Source organism: Saccostrea cucullata, unplaced genomic scaffold (genome assembly GCF_032062105.1).
Source record: "Saccostrea cucullata isolate Sc308-1 unplaced genomic scaffold, CSIRO_AGI_Scuc_v1 ctg1248, whole genome shotgun sequence".
NCBI lineage: Eukaryota > Metazoa > Mollusca > Bivalvia > Ostreida > Ostreidae > Saccostrea > Saccostrea cuccullata.
The window spans coordinates 98,665-109,234 of NW_026941598.1; the positions used below are offsets into that span (position 1 = coordinate 98,665).

Below are 10,570 nucleotides of genomic sequence, written 5' to 3' on the forward strand. Positions count from 1 at the left end.
TTCATTCATTTAAGTCTGTTTGAATGTTAACTTATTAAAAATTGGAAAACTGCTTCTTTTCAAATGATTTTGAAACTAAATATCATTTTTTTTTAAATATGACTGATATACACTTTTCACAAGTACTGTTATGTGCAATTTTCTAAGTTTGTTTTTTAGATTTGAATACAAAGAAGGTTAAAACTTAAACAAGGATATTGGGTTTTGTGTAGAAACTTGGTGATGAGAATATGGATATATTTAGTACTAGAATTTACATTAGAACGAAATTGTCGCTCATATTCTTGGGAAGACCTACTCTACAATTACGGATATCAAAGCCTACGGTTACTTGTCAAGACATTAAAAAGCAATTTTAGGCAAGTTAGTATTATGCTTATTGAAATGTTAGGGGTTATTTTGAAAGTGATTAAGATGTGTTGGAACCATATTCTGAAACATATTTTCTTCTGTAAAATAAACATTTAAAAGTAGTCGTAAAGGTAAACTCTAGAAATACATAAGATATGTTAGAGAACATAAAGATTTATTTATTAATCTTTATTGATATATTTATTTAACTCATTTTCAATAGTTATGTTATTTTATTAAGTCCTACAATGTGGCTTCATTTTCAAAATCATTATTTCAATATAATTGAAAACTTCATTTCAAATGTGAACATTATTTAAATAGTGGTTGCAACTATATTTTTTTGTATTGAAATGCACTCTCAACAACTATTAAAATGATTATTTAAATAGTGGTCGAATTTCAATAGTGTTTGCATACTATGGTTGTAATTGAAATAACTCTCAACCATTATTGAAATAACTACACACTTAGAAAACTTTATAATATTTTTAAATATAAAAAAGATATGTTCCTTAACCTAGAAAGTGTTGCTGCATTCTTTGAATAAAAAAATGTTGTTTTTTAAACGTTTAACATTTTAATCTAACGTTTGTTCAGAAAGTTCTCACTTAACAATCTATAGTTCAGTAACATTTTCCGTCTTCTGATTATTGAAAATTAACTTCAAAGTGATAGGGAACGTATGATCAGGAATTTAATTTCTATATATACCTCTCACATAGAAGAAAAAAACTGCAACTTATAACACTGCACTGCTAATGACAGCAGTTAAATTTGCTTTTGATATCTTAATTGGAGCAGCATGGGGAAGACTTTATCATGGCGGCTGCTGACGTAGTGTAGACCGATTAAATGCCAGATGGCTAAAATCAATATGTTTATTACTACAGAGAAATAAAATCCCTTCCATCAAAAATAAGTTTATTCTAGCAATTGTTTATTTAACATTAACATCCTTCTTGGACACATGCCAACTTTTAAAAAGTTGGAATTAAAATTAAGTGAATTAAAAACTTCTGCAGCTAAGTTTAAAATTTAAGTTTAATGCCCAGTTACCTGCCTTTTATTATCAATTCCAAAGGAATAATCGATTAACTACATAGACTTTTTTAAAGATCTCAATAATACCTGAATAAGTACAAAAGACATTATAGAAGAAAAGTAACATGTCTTGATAGATATTTAATTTTAAAGTAGAAAAAAAGATAAGAAATATCTGAAGAAATGAAAGATTTATAGAACTGCGACAAAGCTTAACGGGTTGAAATCTGGTTGTCACGTCGCATTACATCAAGTGATTGCTCCGCGAATCCTTTGACCTCATAGTAAAAATCGTTGTAAATTTTCAAAATTTTATAATATGGACCTGATTGCTTACATACCAATAAACAAAATGTAGGAATTTATTCAGACATTTTTCTAACGACCCTCGTATTAAAGCAATAAATAACTTATATTTTCAATTTCAGGTAGAGTATGTCCTTGCAATATTGAAATTTGTTTATGATATGCATTCAGTAGACATATTATGCAATATCATGTGACTGTCTATCGATTGAGACCAAACTTATTTTATTCCGTACAGAGTTAGTTATACTCTGTTATTTTAGAAAATATTTAACACATGTGATACATGTTATGAAACAGTTTTTTAAAATAAATTTAGTTTAATATGTTCCCTTATTTTGTGCGTGTATGGTATGTTGATTTCTTCATAGTTAGCCTTAAAAAAGCTGCCCTTTCAACAGAGTACAGCTGTTTTGTGATTACAAAGTTAACCTTTGGTTGTCTTCGTTTTGTATTTAAGCACATAAAATGACTGTTACTCAAAAAAAGCTAAAGAAGACGACCTCCTAAAGAGTGTTTTGTGCGACAGTATTCAAATGAAGAAGAAAATAAAGTCACATCCTTATTTATCTTTTTTAAACGATGAAGTAAATATATGGTCAAGGACAAGTTCATCTGGTCCAATGGCTTTACTGAAAACCATTAAGGTTGTTTTAGCGAAAATACATGATCCCAGGGACAGTTGTTCTGGTATTTAGATGGGTCTCTATTGATCATAAAGTGAGAATTCTTTCATCAATTAGAATAAGTTTTTTTTGTGTATACTAAGACCTTAATGTTAACGTAAGGATATAAAAAGGTATCACTGCCTAGATTATAAATTTTACGGCTCTAAGTCAGGTTTTCTTGTGTAAGTGAGCGGATTCAAGTATAAAGTAAAAATGCTTTCATTCTTTATTACAAAATACATGTATATCTGTTTACTAAATGGACAAAAAAATGTATGATTATGATAAGCAAGGCACATTCTTCTTTAAAATCAAAACCCAGAGTCCATTGCCCTTCCTGAAAATTAAATGTTTTATCAAATAAAGTACGTTGAAATTTTTGATAGTTTTATTTTTAATGCAAATTTTAGTTTTCTTTTCAAAATAGACAACATTTGGACCCATGATGTTAAAACAAGATTTAAGGAACAACTTCGAGAAAGTAATTTTCAAATGGTATGCACATGACGCATTTACAGTTCACAAAGATGAATGTAATTCACAAAGTTACCTTAAGAAATAGCACTGATTTTTTTCTGTATAGGCTTAACCTTTCTGCTCCAAAGTATCTAGTAATTAAGTTCATGCATATAATAATAATAGATGCCTCTATCAATATCTGGAGTTCTAAACCCCTTGAACGTTTTGACTCCTTTTTTCAATGATTTTTGATTAAACAATGTGTGAGTAAATACTAAAAATATAGTTGACAAAGAAGTCTCAAATACTCAATGCATTCTTAATTGAAGTGTTATACACACATGTATCAAATGAAAAAACATGATACAATCTCAAATCTTCAGTCGACGATCAGTAATATTATGTCAAATGGATTCTTATTTGTAACGGAAAAAAACTTTGTTCTTATACCAATTTGATGTCATTTATGAACCTTAGCTAAAGTTTCGGTAGGTATTTTGTAAATTCTGTGGTGAATTTAATGACCTGTTATAATTTATAAGCTATCATTGAGTTGTGTTTTAAAAGCTTTTGTTTTTGCACTTAAGCTCTTTGAAAAGGAATTCCCGGTCTACCTGATAAATTACATAGGAATCAACACTAATGTAACCAGTGACCGAATGTGTATTTTTTCTAGGCACCTTGTCCTACCTCTAATCTCTTTATAACCCAGTTCGCAAATACATGACATTGTATCCATATTTTATTTTAGATTTTGTATTTGCGTTGATTTCTGGTCACATAGAAACTTGAAATTTTACTTTTGTGATAACAAAACAATTTAACCTCCTCCTATAGTTCACAATAGAGCTATGGACGATGCACGTCAGAAAGAGAACAACATAAACAAAGCAAAGAATGAACACAGTTATTCTTAGCAAATATGTATCTGATTAATTTGGTAGTTTTTTGGTGTTAAAAAACCTATAAAATGATTAGAATCCGTCATATCGCAGTTGAAAATATAATTAATTAAATTTATTACATTTGATGATACATTTTACAGTATATTTCTTTGTTTGGACTTTGGACGAATGTTCTTCTTTTGCGACAGTGCGACTGGTCGGCACTTGATCCTACCTCTGATGTTTTAGAGGCCCCTGTTTGCTCTTCTCCAAAATATGTATTGGACTTTTGAGCTTGAATATTGTCTGTTATCTCCATATATTTTATTACAACAGAAAATTTCAAGTTAAGTTACAGTTTATTTAGAACACTCACTATTTTACATCATGAACATCATTTTATATTTAAAAAGTTTCAAGAATGTTCTGTTTTAAATAGCTATATAATTTCAGAAAAGTAAAATAAAAAGAAATGAAAAAAAAAAAATAAAAAGTATTGGGATTAACAAAGGTGATACGATGTCTCTTTTATCAGAGACGTTTTTCATCAGCCATCAGACCGCAATACCTGCTTCTTGTTTTGAATTATTGTCTGTTGAGTATGAAAAGATTTTTTTTAACTTATATTATAGTTAGCAAAGTATGTTTTCCTCAGAAAATGTATAAGAAAATAACCACAATCCAGAATATTGGAAACCAATTATTTCAGCTTAAATGTTTTAAAAAATGATTATTAAAAATGATTAAAACGTAAGTAATGTGTAATCAGAATGTATAATGCAGATACTGATGAAAAAAAGTATTTGTAATTAATATTATGTATCTACTGTATATATTTTATAAAAAGGTATCCATAATGCAAGAATGAGAATAAATGTAATGATGATGATGATACAGAATGTTTCAGCAATCCTGTGCCGACTTTGAGGTTACAAAATAATGTTAGACAGATTTAATATAAGACTATTTCTGTTAAAATAAAAATAACATAACTGAATTATTTTTAATACATGAAATGCTGAATAAATAATTTAAGACAGGGATTTTAAATGTTTGTACATCAGAAGTAGTTTTTAATTTTATGTTATTTTTCGTGTCCAAAAAAAAAAAAAACAGCTGTGTTTTTTGTCAGCATCCTAATTTTGTCAAAGAAAGATGCTTTTCATATGATTAATTCTTTCAAAATGATATGCACTCCCTACAGGTGATTTTGGTCATTTTGGAGATTTTGTATATGATTTTATTTTTGGAGAATAAAAACCTGAAATTTTTGAAGAAGCAATCAAAAGGTCAATGAAAAAAAAATATGACGGTTTTTTTATATTCTTTATATCAAATTATATTGCAGGGAAATGTCCTATAAAAGATTGATAATTTTGTAAATATCTTATTAGTCTGCAAAAATATTAACATCAAAAGACGGAGCATCTTTGTTGAAACACCCTGTATATTAAAATGTGTAATATGCCTAATGTCGTCTAATCATCAGAATAGTTTCCGCTATATCGTCACCATTATCAAATGGCGGATACCAGGGTTGGTACCAGTTTAACCATTGACCGTTGAGGTAGGCGTCGTTACAGTTGTTAAACCACCAGCCCCCTCCTCCTCTGTATTCAGCAGCACAGTTACCACCACTCCATCTGTCTCTGTCCCTGTCCAGGGTGGTGAATGGCATTCCGGACATATCGTTGCTAGAAGACCCCGTGTCTAACATTCTGTCCCCTGTAAAATTGAAGAAAAAGAATGATAAAAAAATATTACACACATGTTGTCAATATATTGTACTGAAAATAACAAAATTAAGCTGTATGTACAATGGAAGAATTTATTTTATATATACACCTAAATAAGCAAATACCTACTGAGTAATGAAGCTAAATTCATGTTACATCAAGGAAAAGGGTCGCCCGCGTGGAGCAGTGGGGATATTGTCCGATCTATAGTCGCAAAGTAAGGAGTTGATCCTTACGTCGCAGGTTCGAATCCCGCTGTTGGACGTGGAGACCGGTCCCTCGGATAAGACAGTATATATACCGAGGTCCCGTGTCGCAGAAGATGCTGGCACGAAAAAAATCCCTCCCTACTCAATGGCCCTGAGTGCCGAGTATTGGAAAAAAAATTGCAGCTCTCCAACGGCAAGTGGTGGCGTCTCCATATGAGTGAAAAATTCTCGAGAGATACGTTAAATAATATACAATCAACCAATCAACGAGAAGGTTAGAGTACATAACTAACAAAGTCAAATAAGTTGCCCGTAAGAATTACAAAATTTTAGCGAAATGGGAAGACACCCAGTAATAAGGGTCAATAAAACACTGGGGCGCTTAAACGAGGTAAGCCTTACTAGAAAAGGATGATCAGAGAGGATTGTATTCCTGCTATCTCCTACAGAATGAGTAATGTCAAAACCTTATTAGTCCTACATGTTACAATGTAAAATGTTGAACATATCTAAAATCCTATAAATATGACCGTATCTGTGTCCAATTATGATTTGATTCTTACATCTGCCTCTCACCTTTTGCTTACAACGAACACAAATCTCTTTTAAACCAGTTTTTCACCCGATCTGCCGGATCTGGTAGTGATGCTCACTCCTCCATGGCACCTAATCCCATTTCTGATGTTAAGAGGTCCGTATTTGCTTTGCTCCCATTTTATATTGTCAATGGACTTTGAGCTTTAATACTGTTCGTTGTCTTCATATATTTCATTCCATTCTTCGCAAACCAGACAACAGATTAAAAAAATGATAAGAACTGAAACGGACTTGAAATACACTATAAACTTTGACCTGATTAAAGCGGATACATAAACAATTACGCTTATAGGATAGAATACAATTACATCACTTCAAGTCTACAAATCATCAAATGAAAAAAAAAAAGAAAAAACTAGAATTTTTTTTTGGTTAAAAATTGTTTGTTTAAGGTTCATACATTGTTTTCCACTTTTCACTCACCTAACGTTCCCGTGGCAGGTCCTGACAGAAATAATTGATACTTGTCTGCTTCATCAGAAACAGAAAATTGATTGTATAATTCGTACAGTGTTGCACCATCAGACATTCTGTTCAGGCGTTCCGAAACCATTTTTATAGTCAATCCAGTTCCTATCAATGGACAAAGATCCATCTTTTTGTTTTTGAATGGCCTTGAAAAGATTAACATATTTTAGTTAAAGTATATCATTTAGAAAGATAGCAAGATTCCAGTTCCCAAGGACCAAACCTAATTCCCGAGGCGCAGTGATGATTAATCAGGTATCCCGCCAATTTGATAGACAACAAAATCAATAATTCCAGATAACAATTTCTTAATAAATAACCTACCGTCCATCCCCCGCCCATTGTCGTCATATCGCAGTACACAGGAATAGGGATGGTTCTGGTCCCAAAGGGGTAGATTTCATACACACCTGTATTAGTGTGACCATTATCAAGGAGATCCTTACAATCAATAGGAACAGCTAAAACAGAAGAAAACAAAATCAAAGGAACAATAAATAGGGAAATGATATAAACAATTGCAAGATAAAAACAAAACTACAGAGACAGGAATTTGAACTACAAATTACAAAAAAGGGGCAATCTTTATTTTCGTATTAATATTTAGGTTTTAAACTTGGCAGTTTAAGTTAAGGAATGACTCTAATTCTTGGTCAAATAATTTTATATACCCGTAAGCTGACCCAAACCATTACAGAACAAGTTTTGCAAAATAAAGTGTCAAATTTATAGATTAAACTATATAAAATTTATTCAAAGTCTGTCCGCATTAAGTAAGGGGTTTGGGTCAGTTTTCACTTTGTAATCCGCGAAGCGTATTATAAAAAAGAGAAAACTGACCCAAACCATTACAGTACAAGTTTTTCAGAATAAAGTGTCAAATTTACAAATTAAACTACATGTATATAAAATTTATTCAAAGTCTGTCCGCATTAAGTAAGGGATCAATTTACATAAATGGTATCTTGAACCTTATCAATTTTTACCGATATGTTTTATGTAAGCTTCTTTAAAAAATCATTTTTTAAATTTTATGTGCGATCCAGGAATCAAAAGCTATTTCTAATATTACAGCCAATACTTAAAAAAGGCACATTCTTTTAAATATCGAAGTGATTCGAGACTGCATTTTTCTATTTGTTCAAAATGATAATGGAGATATGTCATTTACAGTATAGTCTCCTTTTAAAACATTATTTTTTCTCTTTCTTTGACATGATTATATTATATCATATGGAATTTAAATTTCAATAATTGCTGGTTAAAGAAAAAGACCAAAGATGGAGCAAATATCAATAATACACAAGCAATCATAAAATATAAATATATCAATTGAAAATCAAAATTATGAATATGATCATAATAAACAATAATTTAAACAAAAATATCATTTAGAAATAATTTTGATTAGATTAATGAGTACTTTTAGAAATAAATTAGGGAGACAATTTCTGAGATAGGACACAAACGAACGCTGCACTGTTAAGGAATTCTATGAAAAAACAACGGAAAACAGACGTGCAAAAAGGGGGATTTTTTTTTAAATTCAATTTATTGTAATTAAGCTGTTTTATTATCTCAGAACTTTAATACATATTGAAATAGCATATAACCTACTCTGTACTGTACGATGTTTGTCCCATCGATGGACAGTCACGTGATGAATGCATAATTCGTGTACTGAATGAAGGTCATTAAACAATTTCAATATCGCAAAGGCATACCCTAGTTGAAATTAAAAATTCCAGCTATTAAATGTTTCTGCATACTTTCTTGTTTTTGAAAAGTGCTGCTGCATTGAATAGATTTTGCGTTTTAATAGTTAAATTTTCAAGTAAATATGCCAATGTCGAAATATGTTTGACTTTTACCAAATATTTTGTGAATTTATAAAATCGCGGCCTCGGTTAAAAAAAAAACCAACTAGACTTTTCAAGTAGCTGCTTTGAATAAAGACAAAAGAAAATATCCTTTATTTATGTTTAAAAATGGTTCAGGTATATCCAGTGTATGTTCATGCGCAAGTACGATCTTATGAGGCATTTCGATGTAAAATATACGTAACCTGTACATTAGAACATAAAAAAATTAATAAAATACATTCTTTGTAGTTATTTAAATAATCGCACTAATAAAAAGATATACATTGGTATTAATTGACTATTCAAAATCTGTAAATAATATTACATTTGATAATATAACGCACTTTTCATTGTTAAAAAAATCCTCAATCTGCTTCTAACATCACATGAAATACGTCATTGTTTTCCAATATGATGTCATGTTTACAAGTTCACCTTGATCAGTGCTTTGTTTATAACCAGCTACTTGGGATTTAACTAGCAACTCTTTTAATGCATTGATAATAATAATTATTATAATAATTAAAATAATAACATTAACACCGTATTTTGTTTTTTATATAAAATGTGAGAAAAAAAGAAAAAAGAAAATAAAGCATACAATCATTGAAGAAATATTTCCAGCCGGCCTCCTCAATGACGTTAGACGTAAAGATTTTCTTGTGGGTCCGGCACTTCTTCATCACAGAATTGTATCCAAACATGCCACACTCCTTTTGACACATGGCAGCACACCTTGTCTTCGAGTGCGCTTCGCTTTCTCTTAAGAGTTCGTTACTTGACTTTTTATTATTAAAGTCAAGGTCTACAGTGTATCTTCGTGAGAAAATGGTAGCTTGAGATATGGTGAAGAAGAGAACAATTAAATATATAACCTGAAGTTTGCCCATGTTTTTCTTTGCGTGCACGAAAGAAACATCCAAGTCCCTAGGGGGAAACTGCATATTGTCATGAAGGCTGCCAAATTTAAATATTATAGCTTCAAGGTTTAGCAAACTTTGATTGGCTGTTCTAAAGGTTTTTAATATTTTGCTTTAGCTGCAATATTGATTTTATGAATGAAAAGCATTCGAAATTAAGCATGCATATTGAAATCTTGATACAGCTAGTAAAAAATTCTTTATGGAATACCTTTCTATGATAAGAAAACGAATGTGTGTATTCTTTTTTTCTATGTCTATTTTTTTTATTTTTTAAGGAAACGATGTAAATTGATTAGGAAGGATATGGAAATAACGAACAGTATTCAATCTCAACGTCCATTACACAAAAATACAAAATAAGAGCAGAGCAAACACGGACCTCCCAAACATCAGAGGTGGGATCAGGTGCAATGGAGGAGTGAGCATCCCCTGACGACCGGTCACACCCGCCGTGTGCTCGTTGTCATAATCAGAAAAAACGGAAAAAAAATCCGTGGTCAATTCAGTGTATAAATAATGGACTAACAATTGGTATGAAAAACGTCAGTCAGCATTTCATTCAATGATAAATTGTATTTGCTGACAAGGTCATTGTATCGACCATAGAATTTACGAAATGATGACTTTAAACGAGACTGTTGATATTCGTGTTTCATCAACTTGCTTGTCAATAATTTACCTCGTTTAAGAAATTGTTCATACGTAGAGCATGCTCTTGCGTATCGAATCAACTGAGATATAAATACTCAGTATGCAGGTGATGAAGGTATATTGCTGCATAAGTAAGGGAAGTTGACGATAGAAAAGTTAAAGTCATCACGTTTATCATATAGCTTGGTTGTTAGATTACCATTAGTGTCTTTTTCAAGTAAAATATCCAAGTATGAAGCAGAAGTGTCGGACTCTGTGGTATCTTTTATCTCAAGCTCATCAGGATATATCGTGTCGACGTAGGAATGGAAATTATCATTATTAATTGACAATACGTCGTCGATATATCTAAATGTCGAGTTGAAGGCCACAGCAAGTGTTTTCTTCTTTTCACGCAAAAGATTTTGCATAA

At 31.0% G+C, this 10,570-nt stretch overlaps 1 protein-coding gene across 1 annotated transcript; it reads right to left on the bottom strand.

Moving 5' to 3' along the window:
* Positions 1-5,180: 5,180 nt before the first annotated feature.
* LOC134258141 (fibroleukin-like) lies at positions 5,181-9,309 on the bottom strand. Its single transcript, XM_062740688.1, has 4 exons — positions 9,186-9,309; positions 7,133-7,183; positions 6,678-6,827; positions 5,181-5,437 (listed from the first exon to the last, which is right to left on the bottom strand). Exons 1-4 carry the CDS (start codon positions 9,307-9,309, stop codon positions 5,181-5,183), a joined length of 582 nt encoding a protein of 193 aa, XP_062596672.1.
* Between the last annotated feature and the right edge of the window lie 1,261 nt (positions 9,310-10,570).